Source organism: Cryptococcus neoformans, chromosome 10, assembly GCF_000149245.1.
Source record: "Cryptococcus neoformans var. grubii H99 chromosome 10, complete sequence".
In the NCBI taxonomy this organism is placed as follows: Eukaryota; Fungi; Basidiomycota; class Tremellomycetes; order Tremellales; family Cryptococcaceae; genus Cryptococcus; species Cryptococcus neoformans.
This window is the reverse complement of record NC_026754.1, coordinates 142,501-158,106: the sequence shown is the minus strand read 5'-3', so window position 1 is coordinate 158,106 and position 15,606 is coordinate 142,501. Positions and strand designations below refer to the sequence as shown.

Below are 15,606 nucleotides of genomic sequence, written 5' to 3'. Positions count from 1 at the left end.
TAAAGGCTTATCAGTGCAATGATGTGAATGTCAAGTCAGATTGATAACTATTAATAATTCTAGCATCGGAAACTATTTAAACAAGGTTCTTCTCAAACAATAACGGAAAAAGAATCTTCTTTAAAGCACCGATAGCTTCAAGACATTAATAACCTCAAGTTTGTAAGGAAGGGAACAGGCGAGCCTTCAAAGGTAATTACAGCTTGGGACGACTTTGCCAAACGCCGAAGATGGTGACACTTTTTCAAGGATGAAAATGATCCGTAGAATACAAAGCATCGCCGACCTGGCTTGAAGATACAATCAACTTTGGCACCAGATATTTACAAAAACAACCGCATTTGATCAAAAAACAGAACAGCGGCGACAAAAATGTCGGCTTATTACAATCATAATCTGTTCTCAAAGTTCAAAATCTTTGTTAGTCAAACCCGATAATCATGGTACTTGCGACTGACAAGAAACAAACAAATGAAGCCTTTTCACAGCCCCAATTATAAACACTGCCCTCCTGTTAGTTACAAACTCAAGATATACCAAATTTCCAACAGAGTTTCCCTTTGTTATGATCATTTTTTGACGTAAAAGTCAACTAATTAATTGACATCAACAAACAAACAAACTCATGTCAGGAACAGAACGCCGTGTATAGTCTATAGATCTGGCTGTCAAGATTGCATTGCTCGATGCTCGATGTTCGATGCTCGACGCCATCTCCATATGAAGTACCACGGTGGGCATGGCCGAATGATCGATAAATAACAACAAACACGTAATTCGGTACGTAAGATGTGCCTGATTGCCGGCTTCCCGAAAGCTTATCGCCGAAAAAAAGTGGATGGAACGATGGCCGGCGGGATGATTATTTGGCGCTTATGCTTCCCGCCCGTCATGCGACATTTGCATGAGATGATGTTCAGCTGTCCTATAAAAAGAGCGACATCCCAAATGATCTCTACGCCACCTCTCCATCGCACAACATCCATTACTAGCCATGCGCTGGCTCAATATTTTTCCCCTACTCTTACCCTTCGTCGCAGACGCATCCCCACTCCAGCCCCGACGCCAAGCGACCTCTGGTGCAGTGTCTGTCGCACAGTCTCCTTCAATTGCCGCCTTGAGTGCAGACAATAGTGCTTCTCCTGCTGTACCTTCAGCAGTTCAATCCAGCAAAAATAGTGTGGCAAGTGCTTCAAACACACCCAGTACCTCGGACGGTCACGAGACTATCCTTTCCCGCAACAATGTGGAGCAAGCTGCTCCTCCGAGTGTAACGATCTACCCCGATACTTCTGATGGTAAGCCTATTACGGTCATGGGCACCAGGATGCCCGATGTCCATCAAGATGTGTATCTGGGCATTCCCTTTGCTAAGCCTCGTACGTAATTTTCTACAAGGTTTATTTTTAAAGAGATAAACTACTTGACTTTAACTTAAAAAAAACAGCCGTCGGTGATTTAAGATTCCGTCCTCCCCAATCGCACATTTACAACTCGAGCACATTCCAAGCTACCACCCCTCCTCCTGCATGTATGCAGGACAACTCTACAAACAACTTAACCATCTCGGAGGACTGCTTGTATCTCAATATATACGCCCCTGCTGGGTCAAATGCTACTAATAACTGGCTCCCTGTCATGGTCTGGGTGTATGTGTTTCTTTTAAACCCGATGTTCCATTTTGGGCGTAAGCTGAACGTAATTCAGGTACGGAGGGTCGTTCACCGCGGGATCTAACAACCTCTACCCGGGCACAGCCCTCCTTGATTACGCTCAACACACTGTAAGCCTTTGCTTCACAATGGCTTTGCATACTTACAAATAATTGCAGAATAGGTCATTCATCTACGTCGCTCTCAACTACCGTCTCGGTGTTTTCGGATGGGGGTGAGCTTTTCCCTTCTTTACGTCCGAACAATCGACAGCTGATGGGTTGATTTTCCCGGAAAGCACCGGGTCAGGATTTGCGGAGTACAATGCTGCCAATTTGGGTTTAAAAGATATCATTAAAGGACTTACTTGGGTACAAGAGAACATTTGGGCCTTTGGAGGTAACCCCGAGAAGGTAAGGCTTTCCTTGACTATAGTTTATATCGTAGCTAATTCCATTCCCGCCCAAACAATACAGGTGACTGTCTTTGGAGAATCTGCAGGTGCTGTCTCCATCTCTTTACTCTTCTTGGACCAAAGCACTACCCTCTTCAGCGGTGCTGTAAGTTCAACTCTCATCCTTCTCGACCAACTCTAAACGGTAAACCAGAGCCAGTGCTAACATAGGCATTGGACAGATCATGGAAAGTGGAGCCCAATCTACAGTCCCTACAGGACCTACCAATACTACCTGGGAAAACGCTTACGCTTCTCTCTTGGACGTTACTAACTGCACCACTCCGTCTGATAAGAACGTCACGCAGTTCCAGTGTTTGAAGGAGATGCCTGAGCAGGAGTTATTGAAAGCACAGTTGACAGTGCAGAGTCAGACTGAGTTCTCAGCTGGGTAAGTTTGAATAGGGGGGAGCGGTATACATGTCCGTTAGGCTTGTGCTAATCCAGTTGATTGCAGATTTATTTTCTGTAAGCCGCCAACAAAGTCAAAGACGGGATATCAGTCTTAACTGTTTCCATTAGGCCCAACCATTGATGGAAAACTTATCCCTGATTCTCCCCATACTCTCATTTCTCAAGGCCATATGGCCAAAAAGCCCTTCATCACCGGTAACAACAAGGATGAGTAAGTTCCGCAAGCTTTTTCCTCCCTATCAAGGGCTAACAAATCGCACCTGTTCTTGAACAGAGGCACAAGGTTCGTCCCGCCTACAATCAATAGTACTCTTTACGGTCTCAGTATCATCACCCTCGGCGAACCGGTTGACCCAACAAAGATGGCGCTGAATGAACTTGTTTCTCTATACCCTGATGTGACTTCCCTCGGATCGTAAGTCCCTCTTCCTAATTTTTTTCTTTCCCCCCTCTTTCTTCCCCCCTACTTCCCTTTCTGCCAGCTGGGAGCTGATTTTAATTATAGACCATTTGACACGGGCAACGAGACATTCGGCCTAAGCTCCGCATTCAAACAATTTGCCGCCATCTACGGTGATGCCCAATTCCAAGCGCCTAGACGACACTTTTTACGACAAGCGAACAAGCATGGGAATACCCAGACTTGGACTTATCTATTTGAGCAGTATACTCCGGGGGCTCTGCCATATCTTGGATGTACGTTCCCTCTTTCTATATCTCCTCTTCTACCCCTTCCCCTTTTTTCTACCGAAGCCGCACCCCTTCCCCCGCTCCCTGAAGAGACATAAGTTCATGCTGATCACTGCATCTCCAAATAGCGTTCCATGGCTCAGAAGTTATTTACGCCCTTGGTGGTGCCAAACCCGGACTCGCTGAGAAGGCAGGGTCCAAGACAAACTACACCGAAGCCGATGCACAACTTTCAAATACAATGATGAACTACTGGTACGTTAATCTTCCCTTCTCTTCCCATCTCTTCCCTCCCCTCTCTTCTTTCATGATCCCAGAGCGAAAAGCCGGCTGACAAGGGAAACGATCACAGGCTCAACTTTGCCTACTACCACAACCCCAACGGTCAATGCGGCTGCCGTGACCCCTACTCAAACGAAACCTATTGGCCTAGGCACGATTACAGCTCCTATAGCAGGAACATGCTTAGCTTGAAGAGTGGCAACGTCACCGTCATCGAGGATAATTATAGGGAGGCACAGATAAGCTTTTTCGTGGATAACGCGAAGCAGTTCAATGCCAGATGATTTCCCGTCTAGGGGGGAGTAAAAGGTTGAAATGGGAGGGAAAATCTTTGAGTGGTGTTCATATCTGTACCATATCTTGAATAATATGATTTATTAGGCCTGCATCTCTTGCGGTAAATAATCTTGGAATATAATATAATCATGTAACCATATACCTGTACCGTACCGTACCAACTACCCTATAAAGAAGACGATATCGATCTTGACTGTCGAATTAAAACAAGAAAATGCATGAGCTAGAAATTAACTACCATATTTATCTTCAAACCATTGTTATTTCAAACTGCTACATGCTCATAAAAAGGCCTTGCTTGTAAGCCTAGGAGCATTGCTTTCGTGTCTTGTCGTCGCGAATTGTAATATGGCGAACAGTAATATGATAGCGAACATACATGTACGTCAAGAACAATATGTACATAAAAGTACAAGAAACAACAAATTAGTAGGACAAAAAAAAGACCGAAAACATGTATCCGACCACACATTAAGGCACAAGTTTGACATTTTGTGTGTGTATTGGATACTGGAGGCTTGGCTCGTTCTCAAGGTTGCTCACAAGTGAGAAGCGAGCCCATATCTAGGTTCAAAAAGACTATCTTCCGCACCCCATCCTTCATCAGACGAGGTATCATCCCCTCCTGGCGAATAGAGAGAGTCGGGAGTCAGACTAAACCTACCCTCACGACTCAAACCTTCAAGTTCTTCCATATCCTCTTTCAGGAGACTATGCCCACCAATTGTCTTTTCGACTCTGGCCGGTTCATCCGCATCAACGGCGCATTCTTCAACCAAGCCGCCAATGTAATTATCCCCCACTAATGTTTGTTGCTGACCGAGCTTGTTTTCGTCGACGATAGAGTGGGTACTCCTGAAGGGCATGACGTTCGATAGGGTGGTCGTGGTGGTGGCGATGGCGGCAGTGGTGCCAAGGACTGTGGAGGTAGACAAAGGATCAAGGGAGGCAAGTGTAGAGTGATCGGGAGAACACTCGGGTTCGGAAGAGCTGCCAGAGGTATCCATACGTTCACCATCCTTTACAGGGTTATCCTTGTACTTTTTCAAAAGAGCTTCTGCCTCTGCTTCATTAATCAATTCACCGCGATGAAGCTCCCAAAACTTTTGCCAGCGATTATTGTCTCCAGGTTTTGAGCTGTTCTTATCCTTGGCTTCTTTATACATGACGTACAGCACGCAGAGCTTGTCGGGGTTGCCAGCAGACATACGATCAGAGACGTATTCCTCAACATGCCCATCACGGCCAATCTAACCCCAGTCTGTTTAGCCTCTTATATAAACACACTGAACAATCAAAATGGACCCACACAGTATGAGCACATGATATGCCCCTGTACTTTTGCCCTCTTGGCGCTTACTCTGGTTGTACACATATGATATTTACCACCTCCAATCTCTCCCGCCTTGGGGGCATGCATCACAGGGCACGAACAAAAAGTAGACGTCTCTGCCTTGGTCTTCTTTTCGGGATTCCTCGTCAGGTCAGTCTTCTTCTGGCCTTGACCCATAAACTGAAATGGGTCGTCCGTAGTCCATGAAGCGGGATGGATGGTTCTCGAAGAGAGAGGACGCCCATCGTCACTGCCTCCGAAAACAGAGGCGGGGGCCGTCGCCGAGGTGCTCGTGACCACGCTGGCATCCAGTGAACGAAGGAATAGAGGGAGTTGTTGGGCATTGGCGTCCAAGTAAGGGCTGATCGGTGGCTGAGATATAAAAGGAAAAGACATGCGTCTGTCGAATGTTGAAGGCAAGTTTGCACTTGATGAGGAACCAAAGGGCATAAGGTTATTCGAAGCCGGCACAGTTTGCGGTCTCTCCTTGGAATCGAAAAGTTCATTATCCAATACGTCCTGACCAGGTGTAGATGATGTTCCAAGGCGAGATCCAAAGGCAAAATGCGGAGTCGATCCAGGGCTGTTTAACCAAGATGGTAGGTGCTGGGTGTACAGAGGAGCGTATCCATAAGCCTGCGAAGGTGGAGGGCCATTGGCAGTATCCTTGTTCAGGCGCATAGAGGGGTCCGGCGGATAAATCAAGTTGCGGATTGATGGAGTCACAAGCGACATACCTGCATAGTCCGAACCGTTGGTCGTATAGCTGTCATCGGAAGTTGGCATGGCGATGATATGGCTGTTGGCCGTCGACGGAAGGACAGGTGGATGCCGAGTATCAAACGAACGTCCGGCGATGACGGCCTTCGCAATGCTTCCAGAGTCGTTTGCGCCATGGGGAAAGGTATGCTTGCTGGCTAGTATATGTCCTGGAGGCATGTATCGAAACCAAGGATTAAATCCGTGTTGGTTTGAGTGACTAGTAATAGGAATGCCATCATTTGTTATTGGGGTTTCAGCGACAGGAGGTACGGTCATGTCCGAGGAATCCTTATTATTACGGGCAGAACTTTGCTGCCTTTCTTTTGCGTTTCCAAGGGCCGGATAAAAGTGCTTTGACTTTGTAATCTGCTCCGCGCCGTTCTGTGGGCGCTCCTTCAAGATGCTTGGATCAAAATCTCGAGGAGTCAAATAATCAAGTGTCTGATCGCCTCCCCAAGCATCTCCACCGCTTGCCTCCTCATCTCCCTTCATCTTCTTGTTCGCCCTCCTCAAACTACCCTCGGACGGGGCACTGTATGGTCTCTTCAAGCTGTCTGCTCTCTGAAAGTGGTTGTGGCCTTGATCCTGGTTTGGATGACCATCGTTAAACCGGTGGTTCCACATCAACCCACTGGACCCGCCAGCCGTCACTGGTCTTTGTGGATATGGACCAGAGGGTGGTAAAGCAACTTGGCCTAGGGATCCAAGATACGGAAGAGGGTGGACAAAGACAAAAGGATTTACATGGTGCTGGAAAGGACTGGGGTTAAAAGACGCTGAAGGAAGTGGTCTGTCACGAAGAGTGTCAGCGTGGAACGCTTGTTTGTTCGGTTACGGAAAGAGAAGACTTGCGGGAAAGAGTTTGCTTTGGAAAAATTGATATCGGGCCTGAAAGCAGCAGCGTTGGCGTCCTGCGCCTTTGCTCGATTTGTTGAATTATGGGCAGCACCAAGCCTGTGTTGGGGATAATCAGTCGATAGGGCATCTCCCAAAGACTTTTTTTTTATCGCGCCTCCTCATTAACAACGATCAACTGTCTTCAAAAGCAAACTTACCCGACCATCCTGAGCAGCTTTGTTTTCAACTCTCGCCTCACCATCATCCGACTTTGGGCCGTGCAGGCCTTTTTGTGGTCGTGCAAGCGTGATACAGGGGACATTGTTCAGACTCGTATCAGTACCGGAAGGAGGAGAGGTTTCTTTGGTGCTCGGGATTTGGATGATGGGAACATTGTTTGAGATGTTTGAGAGCGAAGACATGTTGGGCGGGTAAGGATGGGTAGGAAGGGTGGCAAGTACTGTATGTCCGGCGAAAGATTGACTGGAGAGTTGGTTGATTCGTTTATCTGGACAGGTGGAGGGGGGATACAAGGTACGTTCAGGAAGAGAAAGGGTTCTTGGGGCATCAAAGAGTAAGGAAAGAAAATGTTGAATGGGGAATAAGGAGGGAAAGAGGATTATGGTGGAGAAAGAAGAGAGGTGGATGAAAGAAAACGAGATACAAATGGGGAAATGGGTTATTCATATATCGAGAGAAACGCATTCCCCCGAGGCCCGTGCGCATAGTCCCTCCTCCTCCTTCTCTGTTCTGCGCTCAACAAGAAGGACAATCACATAAACAGCGATAACAGATGATCTAGTACTAGACCAAAGTCTATGACGATGTAGCGTGAACCCGTTTTTTTCCATTTCCTTTCCTGACCTCTTGTCCTCGGCTCTCACAGGCCGGCAGCAAGTAGCAGAGACGTGTGAGAGTCGTGAGAAAGGAGTACAGGCAGGGTCGCGCTTCGTATGTGTGTAGTTTTTTTCATCTTTGGACCCGGTTTAGACCTTGGTTGCGTAGGTCGTCTAGGAGGATTGTTTTTGATCACCAGAGCCTTTGAGCTAAGGTTAGACTCTCGCCTTTGTGGTTTGTTGAGGCGATTAGAGGTGGTTCTGTGTAAGAGGGAATGGGAGTTTTTGAAATCAGTCGCGCGATAGAATTACTTATTTGTCGCCCGTCCAGGATTCCTCACATTCACGATCTCCCATGCATTATGAGTAATGATATTGCAACATGATGCAGAGGCGTATGCGGCTATACTTTACAACACTGACAAACAGCAAGACGTACGTAGAGGAGGGTGTGAAAAGCCAAGGTAATCAAGCAGTGTGATCGATCGAGCCGATCATCAAGCTTGGGGGAATGGAGCACTAAACACGGTGATGGCGCCTTCACTGGATGGTGCGAGTTTTTCCCGAGGACAAGACGATAAGGAGCCAAAGAGTCAGGAGTCAGCAGTTCAATTCCAACCCCAGGGAGCGCATCGGGCGGAGCTTGGTGGTGTGGGGATTGTGGAAAGACAAGAGAGTTCGAAGGAAGTAAGACTTACCGTATCCAGTTGCTCCACCCGGGGTAAAGTGCTCGTACCCAAAGTACGATCCTGTCGCCTTGCTGGGCTAATTGGAGCGTAGGATGCTCGATTGTGAGGGTATTGGTGTGGTATTTACAATATTGCCCGGCTGTGCGAGTATAAAAGTAGGGTTAGCTGTGGACGGAAAAAGGTATTATTGCATTTCGGACTGACCGTGGACGTTGTGCTGGACAATGTGGCGAGAGCCCGGGACTTCCTTGTCTTCTCTAAGGAGAGATACTTCGAACCACGAGTACGAGCTATTGTAGGTACCTACATTTGGTGAATGACGAGCGCACAGAACAGAAACCCAGACCGACCATAATGCTGGGCATAGTTTGACCATCCTTGATCCTTTGAAAACGTCTCGACCACGACTTCCTTCACCCATGCTCTTCTTTCTCCAAGTCCAGCTTTTGTATGCACAGGACCACCGAAACACCCAATCGGGCTTGACACAAGATACCACACTTTTCCCTTTGCACCGTCCAGCCCGCCACCGCTCTCCATCGCGCCCCGCGGCACCTCGTCCTCCTGGCCGGTCGCCCACTCGACCCCACGCTTGACATACCCGCCCTCCCTTGTCGAATATACCATCACCTCCTTCTTGCTCTCCCGCCTGCACCCGGCCCAGTACCGCGCTTCATCCAGTATCCTGAGTGTGAGCTCGAGGGGGAGACCAAGGTGGACAAAATAGGCCGTGACGAGGGTGATGTCGGCGAGTGTGGGGGGGATGTGGCCGTGGGTGAGGAGGGGGGGCGTGGTGGGGAGGAAGAGACGCCACGTAGCGGGGGCGGGGAAGGGGGGGCGGGGGGGCGGGTGGAGGGGACGGCGGATTCTGGGACGACTGGGAGAGCCCCATGTTTTGTGCTGTGCTGTACGGAATACGCGGGTGACACAAAAAGCGCTTAGATAACGGCCATTTTTGACTCGCGCATTATTTTCACCCATCTCCTCTTTCCACATCTGTAAAAAAACACCGCTGCAATGAACGACAACGCTGGCCTCTACGACATCTGTAAGCATACAAAGCTGTCTTTGGGGAGACAACACTGACTCGGCTTAGCTAAACCTCGCTTTGACCTCGGCACCTACGGTCAGTCCATTGTATTCACCCATCCGCCCACTCGTCCACCTCTAGACCGGAAACACTAACCATATCCACTGCAACAGGCGGTCGTCTCGCGTACTTTTACTCTACCACCTCCCCGCTCACCCTCCTCGCCTCTTCTGAAAAGCTCCAGCAAGCTCAGAAGGATGTCACCCGTTTCGAATCCCAGATCAAGGAGAATGGTAAAGCCGGGACGTGGGTGACCAGAGAACAAAAGGCGGCTTATGACAATGCCAAGCAGTGTAAGTCAGCGTGATCGAGCTTGGATGCGACATCAGAGTATTGATGAAAGCCAAGTGGTCAACTCATCAATACACCCCGATACTGGCAGGCCAGTGCCTTTGCCTTTCAGGATGTCGGCCTTTGTACCTACCAACTTGATGTAAGTGTCTCCACCACTCCGATGTATAGATGCTAGATCTAAAACCGTACTGACACTCAACCAGAATATGCGTGAGATCAATTAATCAATCATGTACTTTATATAAAAGTGGCTGATGTAAGGAAACCCCAGGCGGGTATGCTCATGCCCAACCCAAGTTTGAAGAGCGTCATCTTCTGGCAATGGGCGAACCAGACTCTTAACGTTGCTGTAAGCCCGCTCGTTGCATTTATAAATAGATGCTCTTCTCAAACAGTATCCAGGTCAACTTTAGCAACGCCAACAAGTCTATCGAGATGACCCCTCAGGAAATCGGCACTGGTATGCTTCCTCTCCTCTCTCTCCTCTTTTTCCAAGCACATGCTAAATCCAAATCAACCTCACTTTAGCGTACGTCGCCGCCACATTCACCTCCGTCTTCCTCGCCGTCTCTCTCACCCGCCTCGTCCCCCGCCTCCGCATCTCCCCCACCACCAAAGACCTCCTCGCCAAGCTCGTCCCCTTTGCCTCCGTCGCCAGCGCCGGTGTGGTCAATATCTCCTGTATCCGATGGAAAGAGATGCGTGACGGTGTGGAAGTGTTCAAGGTTACGCATGACCCTGTTGAGGGGTATGAGCAAAAGCAGGATTTGGGGAAGAGTGCGAAAGCTGGCCAGATGGCTGTCATGCAGAGTGCAGCCAGTAGAGTACTCACCAACATGTCCGTATCCCATCCCTTCCATTCCACTCCTTTCCCTTCACGGTCCGTGCTGACCGCAAAATTAGTCCCATACTTATCATCCCCCCAATGGTCATGACCCTCCTCACCAACAAGGGTGCATTCTCCGGCCCCCGTGGTAAACTCACTTCGAGCCTCACCCAGCTCACGCTCATCGGTCTCTCCTTGGGGGTATTCTTGCCCCCGGCGATTGCCTACTTCCCTCAAAGGGCTTCTACGTCTCCTGCAAAGTTGGAGAATCGGTTCAAGCAGTATGAAGGACCTATTTACTTTAACAAGGGTCTTTAACAAAAAAAAAAAAAGCTGGTTTTTTGCAGCGATACGGAAGGTGGAGATTATGTAGAGACGGGATGGGGATGGTTAAGAGGCGCGTTATGAGAGGATTATTAGATACAAGATGCGATAGGCGTATAGATATGCATATGTATAGACATCCATACACTGATGTAGGCAGAAAAGACTTTGATTAGCACACAACCGATGCTATAGTGTCACTTTTGGAGAACAAGCCCTGACAAGACAACAGATACCTATTACCAGACCAACAATAATGATAACTATTATATCCGAAAGCAGGAAGGAGCAGAAACAGAAAATGACAAAAAGGGAACCAAAACCTTATTTAACGCTTCTCCTCAACTTCGACTGTATCGGTGACAACAACGATATTGAGATCCCGAGGTCTGGGCGGGTTTGCGAAATCTGCAGGGGAGCGAAAGTGGTCAAGCTGGGCAAATCCCAGCACCAAAAATAATCATCAATCAACTGTTTTCCCCAAGGAAAAAGAATGAGTAGGAAAAAAAAAGTTTACTCACAAGACTAGGTTCATTCACCATCTCACCCTCTGTCAACAGTCTTTCGCCCCTCGTCCTCGCAAATGGCTTATCACTATCCGCCGTCATCTGACTCGACTTGCTCATCTCCCCAACCTTCTTCTCCTCCTCCACTTCCCTTTCTCTCTGCACCCTCCTCAAATCCGCATCCATAGCAATACCAAACTCGATATCATCTATATCACTCGCATCCAGATTAAGTCTCTCGCCCAGGACATTCCACGGTTTGGAACCTCGTCGAGATCCATTATCGCGTTTAGGAAAAGGATCATAAACCATCTGGTCAAGGTGGATATCCTGTTTAACCTCCTCTGGAGATGAAGGAGAAGGAGAAGGAGAAAAAGAAGAAGAAGAAGTGTATGGTGCGAATTTCCCACCGGTCGAGGAATTGACGGTGGATGTGTTGAAATGCTGTTTTCCTTCCGTGTGTGGGACATTGTGCAAAGGAAGACAGTGGTTTTGTCGGACAAAGACTTGGTTCGTGGGAATGTACCCTGCTTCGTGCGCCATGTTTCGAGGAAGGAGGATCATGAGCGAGAGAGAGTTGGACGCAAAGACGAAAAAGAGACCGCAGATGTAAAAGAGGTCAAGCCAGAAGGGGTGAGAATTGACGTGCTTGGATGTCGTGCGGCCGTCAATGGCAAGGGTGAGGATGGCGATGCAGTACAGGAATCGGAAGAGGGTGCGGACGATGTTGAGTTCTTTAAAGTACTGGAGTCGGGCGAGTACATCTTGGTTGGCACCTTGGCGTTGCTATATTTTTTTCATGAATATTCAAATCTTCATGAAGGTTGAGTTTTTCTTTTTTTTTTTTACTTACTGATTCCTTGATAAAGCGGGGGAAAACAATGAGGAGCCAGATACTGCCGATAAAGAGAATGAACGCGGAGATGGATCCAGCGAGGAAGATGTTATCCTCCATCTTTGTCAGGTCGTCGGTCTCGATATTGGCTACGCCCGGCATAACACCGGCGCAAAGCAGACAAGCAAAGACCCAGACCTTGAAATGCGGACTTTTGTACCAGGTCCCTGTGTCTTTACTTCGGATGGCTCCAATCAAGTATGCCCAGTAGAGGGTTTCTTCAGAGTGGATGGAGAGGACAAGAACCCATGCGATCGCAAGGAGTTGGTAAGCATTTCTGACGAGGTGTCGTCGGGAATCTGACCAAAGAGTGTAAGGTACCGGAACGATCTCAGTATGGGTTGCGGAGGTTGAGACCTCCATATACCATTCTTTGTATTTGACATAGATGAGGATGATGTTCCAAACTTCAAACTGGTAAAACAATTAGCTTTTATTTTGTCAAGTCTCGAGATATACGTACCAAGATCATAGAGAGGATGAACATCCAGACAATCGCCCAGCGAAACGCGCTCCGTCGGGTGAAAAAGAGACATTTGCCTTTATCGTATGCCCAGATGTGGTAGAAGATGAAGACGGTGCCCAAGGTTGTGACCATGCCTCCCATGAATTGGGACGTGGGCGATTCGTGACACATGGTTAGTTGAGAGGTGGGTGACACGTCGGTCGTGAGAGGGAATGGATAAATGAGGAAGAAGCAGGGGATAAGGGAGACCAGTTACTAGTTATAAAGAGAGTACGTTTGGACTGGATTATTAATAACTGACGATCACCCGCCAGCACAGTAGTCCATCGGTATGAATCCATAATCTAATCAATCCATCACTCATCAATCACCGCACTGTGCGGGCCCTCTTTCCCGCTACACGTATCGTTAACACTTCATTATCTTCAAAGCTTTGGCAAAAGGTGAACGTTCCAAAAACGGAAGGATGTACACAAAACCCTCCTCCCATTCTCAGGCGATACTCACTGCTTTGTCACGTCCTGGACATTTCGTCCAGGACTTGAGCCATTTGTCATCACTTGGCAGGGACCATGCATCCGCATATGGGGATGTGTGTGGTGGAATGTTTATTATGGCGTTTGCATGTGTGATGGGTACATTTAGGTACGGTAAGCAGCTTGTGTTGACTACGTAAGACTTGGGCCGCATCAAAGATTGAAGAGCGGATGATGCGTGATGCGGCGCGAAGGATCCTTTGGAAAGCGGAGTGGAAGGGAGAAGAACCACCAATAACCAGGGACCGGAGATTGCTGATTCCTGATTGACAGTATTCTGTTGCGTCCTTCTCGAAATTGGACAATCAACATCACTGTTCTTTGTCAGCCAGCGTCCAGCATCGTTCGTGAGTGCCATTATTAGGCACTAGCACATATAGCATATTTGATGTTGACAGCTGTTGAGACGTTCTTATGTCGAGTTCTGAACCAGCAGAGGCGAAGTGGCATGTACTCGCTCTCCATAGCTCTTCAAGAGCCGCTTCGCCTGCTTTTTAGCCCCCCCTGAAGATATAAAGGGTGCCACAAATAGGGTGCATGTTGAAGAGGTTCTAATCCCTAAAAGGCTAAATAGTTTGGCATCACATAAGCACTAAACACATACCCTCGGCCTGATGCCTTCCGTACTTCCACTCTATGCTTACAATACTTGTACATTCCGCGAAAATCACAAATCACCATCTGGCTGTCCGCTGCTCACCAGGCCCTGTGATATCCAAAGCCTGCCCTGAAACTTCTACTTGCTCGTGTCTATAGTAGTCCGGACGATCTGGAGTCTGGAGCTATCCGAGAAGCACAGACCACTCTTTGGATGGCGCTCGATCCTCTTGGCGGCGGCATGATTCGGCAACGTATCCGATCCCACCCCTGTGCTTGCCCAGCAGTAATCCTTTGCCCAGTAATCCAACATCGAGCAGTCATCGCCCTCAGCTCTGCAGCAATGTCAAGCACAGGGTGTTAGACGAGCCACGAAGAAGTTGGGTGCGGCTGAGAAGAGGGATCAACGTTCGCGTGTAGCGCCCATAATGATAAGACCGATGAATTAAATGGTTGATGGTTGTTGAGGAAGCACGGAATGTCAGATTTTGCCTGCAAGGATCTATTTCGAAATTCGAGACACACAACAGTCTCACTGCATCGTGATATATAACTTACTAAATCGTCATGCCAAATCCCAAAAACCGTCTAGAGCTGCGTACAGCATATGGCGTGCGCTATGAATTGAAGTCTGTTTCTTTCCTAGCACTTTAACAAAGTCGAATGGGAGATACACTACGCAAGGTGTATACGACAACACGGCAAAATAAACAAAGTGTATTCGGAAAAAAGTGAAGTGCGCACAAAGCTTTACGTGATGACCAAAAAAGAAAAAATAAATAACAGCGGCTGGTTTCGATCCAGCGACTTCAAGGTACCCAAGTAAATATGAGCCTTGCATTCTTCCTCTGAATTACGCTGTTTTGTGATGTTTACTAACAATGACATATAGACTCATTTCCTTGCTTGTAACTCATGTGGCTCGTTATCCGGCCATGCAGCCCAGGAATGACTATCTTTTTTTTTTTGCTACTGAGGACATGACGCCTAGGCAGGCTAAAGATTATCTCAGCTGTACAGCATGTGAGAGATGTAAAAATTTATCCGACTTTGAGTAGTTGCCCTCAACTTCTTCCACTAATTATTATGGGACCCCTCCGCGCTGGCTTATTTTAAGTAGGTGCATTACAGTCAACGCGATTTACTGGCTTGCTTTGTCCTATATGGAGCTTATAATGGGCATTGAGATGGCTTGATTTCCGGCTCGTCGACGTACTTTCTGATCCGACCAAGAGCATGCATTGTGGACACCATCTTTTTTCTGCCTTTTCGGCTCTCGTAGCTTTGCCATACGACATTCTAGGATGGCTCTTTGGGAAACTATTTGTCCTTGATTTCTTTGTCCGTTTTAGCTTGGAACTCCCCCCCGAGTTCCACGCATCTTGTTGCCTGAATGACTGACTACTATAGCCACGATATGTTTACAAAAAGGCACATGCAATTGTCCATTCATTTCTAACAAGCATTTTACCAAAACAAAAACAAGCTCATTAACGACCCTGCTGCAACCAGCAACAATTGTTGCTCGGGCCTTGTCGCTCCACCCTCACGTGTCCCAGCAGCCGATGTCTCCCATCCTGTTAGTCCCTTGCTAATCGTAGTCGTTATATTATTACTTACACTAGCAGTGGTTGAGGTGGCGGAAGTGGATGGGCCAGAAGGTGAGATGGTAGTGACAGACGAAGGGTTGGACGAGTAAACGTTGACGTAATTGATCTCAAAATACGCTTGGGAATAGGTTGTTGAGCCGTCGTTGATTACATAGGTGGTATAGCTAATTGACACAAACTTGTGAGTAGGTCGTTTTTCAGTATGATGGAAGGAGG

The 15,606-nt window shown here is 47.9% G+C and overlaps 6 protein-coding genes and 2 non-coding genes; 3 read left to right on the top strand and 5 right to left on the bottom strand.

Annotated features, from left to right (window-relative positions):
• Positions 1-105: 105 nt before the first annotated feature.
• Positions 106-4,024, top strand: CNAG_04869 (carboxylesterase). XM_012196535.1 has 16 exons: positions 106-192; positions 250-420; positions 478-780; positions 836-1,379; positions 1,448-1,649; positions 1,708-1,783; positions 1,832-1,887; positions 1,951-2,065; positions 2,129-2,212; positions 2,289-2,497; positions 2,564-2,574; positions 2,629-2,731; positions 2,795-2,935; positions 3,026-3,216; positions 3,339-3,465; positions 3,563-4,024. The coding sequence occupies exons 4-16, from the start codon at positions 995-997 to the stop codon at positions 3,774-3,776; spliced, it is 1,914 nt and encodes a 637-aa protein (XP_012051925.1). The 5' UTR covers positions 106-192; positions 250-420; positions 478-780; positions 836-994; the 3' UTR covers positions 3,777-4,024.
• An 83-nt stretch (positions 4,025-4,107) lies between these two features.
• CNAG_04870 (hypothetical protein) lies at positions 4,108-7,336 on the bottom strand. XM_012196873.1 has 5 exons: positions 6,940-7,336; positions 6,720-6,879; positions 6,517-6,660; positions 5,099-6,462; positions 4,108-5,039 (listed from the first exon to the last, which is right to left on the bottom strand). Exons 1-5 carry the CDS (start codon positions 7,141-7,143, stop codon positions 4,329-4,331), a joined length of 2,583 nt encoding a protein of 860 aa, XP_012052263.1. The 5' UTR covers positions 7,144-7,336; the 3' UTR covers positions 4,108-4,328.
• Positions 6,236-7,905, top strand: CNAG_12886. Its single transcript, XR_001046158.1, has one exon. It is a non-coding gene; the product is annotated as a hypothetical RNA (non-coding RNA).
• CNAG_04871 (hypothetical protein) lies at positions 7,392-9,108 on the bottom strand. XM_012196534.1 has 4 exons: positions 8,597-9,108; positions 8,451-8,549; positions 8,256-8,385; positions 7,392-8,100 (listed from the first exon to the last, which is right to left on the bottom strand). The coding sequence occupies exons 1-4, from the start codon at positions 8,871-8,873 to the stop codon at positions 8,055-8,057; spliced, it is 552 nt and encodes a 183-aa protein (XP_012051924.1). The 5' UTR covers positions 8,874-9,108; the 3' UTR covers positions 7,392-8,054.
• CNAG_04872 (mitochondrial protein) lies at positions 9,095-10,986 on the top strand. XM_012196533.1 has 9 exons: positions 9,095-9,294; positions 9,343-9,372; positions 9,450-9,629; positions 9,685-9,769; positions 9,834-9,840; positions 9,902-9,979; positions 10,033-10,090; positions 10,159-10,468; positions 10,534-10,986. Exons 1-9 carry the CDS (start codon positions 9,264-9,266, stop codon positions 10,772-10,774), a joined length of 1,020 nt encoding a protein of 339 aa, XP_012051923.1. The 5' UTR covers positions 9,095-9,263; the 3' UTR covers positions 10,775-10,986.
• Positions 10,940-14,473, bottom strand: CNAG_04873. 2 transcript variants are annotated; one of them, XM_012196875.1, is made up of 6 exons: positions 13,828-14,473; positions 13,155-13,749; positions 12,645-13,043; positions 12,140-12,595; positions 11,302-12,072; positions 10,940-11,213 (listed from the first exon to the last, which is right to left on the bottom strand). In XM_012196875.1, the coding sequence occupies exons 3-6, from the start codon at positions 12,816-12,818 to the stop codon at positions 11,109-11,111; spliced, it is 1,506 nt and encodes a 501-aa protein (XP_012052265.1). In that variant the 5' UTR covers positions 12,819-13,043; positions 13,155-13,749; positions 13,828-14,473; the 3' UTR covers positions 10,940-11,108. The 2 variants fall into 2 exon arrangements, with proteins under 2 accessions (XP_012052265.1, XP_012052264.1); XM_012196874.1 differs by having other exon boundaries at positions 13,155-14,170; positions 14,339-14,473.
• Positions 14,474-14,560: 87 nt separating this feature from the next.
• CNAG_10121 lies at positions 14,561-14,643 on the bottom strand. The gene has a single exon. It is a non-coding gene; the product is annotated as a tRNA-Met (tRNA).
• Positions 14,644-14,996: 353 nt separating this feature from the next.
• The window catches only part of CNAG_04874 (hypothetical protein), a 2,200-nt gene continuing 1,590 nt past the window's right edge, over positions 14,997-15,606 (bottom strand). The window contains exons 7-8 of the mRNA XM_012196532.1: positions 15,401-15,554; positions 14,997-15,349 (exon numbers count right to left, since the gene is read on the bottom strand). Of these exons, the coding sequence (XP_012051922.1) occupies positions 15,248-15,349; positions 15,401-15,554 (256 nt within the window). The 3' untranslated portion in view covers positions 14,997-15,247.

Bases quoted from the DNA above. Each gene is read 5' to 3' on its own strand.
- CNAG_04871 (XM_012196534.1), bottom strand. From the start codon at position 8,873: ATGGTATATTCGACAAGGGAGGGCGGGTATGTCAAGCGTGGGGTCGAG. The intron at 8,550-8,596 runs GTCGGTCTGGGT...CACCAAATGTAG, and splicing joins AAACTATGCCCAGCATTATG to GTACCTACAATAGCTCGTAC. The intron at 8,101-8,255 runs GTAAGTCTTACT...CGCACCATCCAG, and splicing joins GGGTGGAGCAACTGGATACG to TGAAGGCGCCATCACCGTGT.
- CNAG_04869 (XM_012196535.1), top strand. From the start codon at position 995: ATGCGCTGGCTCAATATTTTTCCCCTACTCTTACCCTTCGTCGCAGAC. The intron at 2,066-2,128 runs GTAAGGCTTTCC...CAAACAATACAG, and splicing joins TTGGAGGTAACCCCGAGAAG to GTGACTGTCTTTGGAGAATC. The intron at 3,466-3,562 runs GTACGTTAATCT...AAACGATCACAG, and splicing joins AATACAATGATGAACTACTG to GCTCAACTTTGCCTACTACC.
- CNAG_04870 (XM_012196873.1), bottom strand. From the start codon at position 7,143: ATGTCTTCGCTCTCAAACATCTCAAACAATGTTCCCATCATCCAAATC. The intron at 6,880-6,939 runs GTAAGTTTGCTT...ATAAAAAAAAAG, and splicing joins AAGCTGCTCAGGATGGTCGG to TCTTTGGGAGATGCCCTATC. The intron at 6,661-6,719 runs GTAACCGAACAA...CACTTCCTTCAG, and splicing joins CCCGCAAGTCTTCTCTTTCC to CGTCTTTTAACCCCAGTCCT.
- CNAG_04873 (XM_012196875.1), bottom strand. From the start codon at position 12,818: ATGTGTCACGAATCGCCCACGTCCCAATTCATGGGAGGCATGGTCACA. The intron at 12,073-12,139 runs GTAAGTAAAAAA...AAAAAAATATAG, and splicing joins CCCGCTTTATCAAGGAATCA to CAACGCCAAGGTGCCAACCA. The intron at 11,214-11,301 runs GTGAGTAAACTT...GGATTTGCCCAG, and splicing joins TGGTGAATGAACCTAGTCTT to CTTGACCACTTTCGCTCCCC.
- CNAG_04872 (XM_012196533.1), top strand. From the start codon at position 9,264: ATGAACGACAACGCTGGCCTCTACGACATCT. The intron at 9,295-9,342 runs GTAAGCATACAA...GACTCGGCTTAG, and splicing joins CGCTGGCCTCTACGACATCT to CTAAACCTCGCTTTGACCTC. The intron at 10,469-10,533 runs GTCCGTATCCCA...CCGCAAAATTAG, and splicing joins AGTAGAGTACTCACCAACAT to TCCCATACTTATCATCCCCC.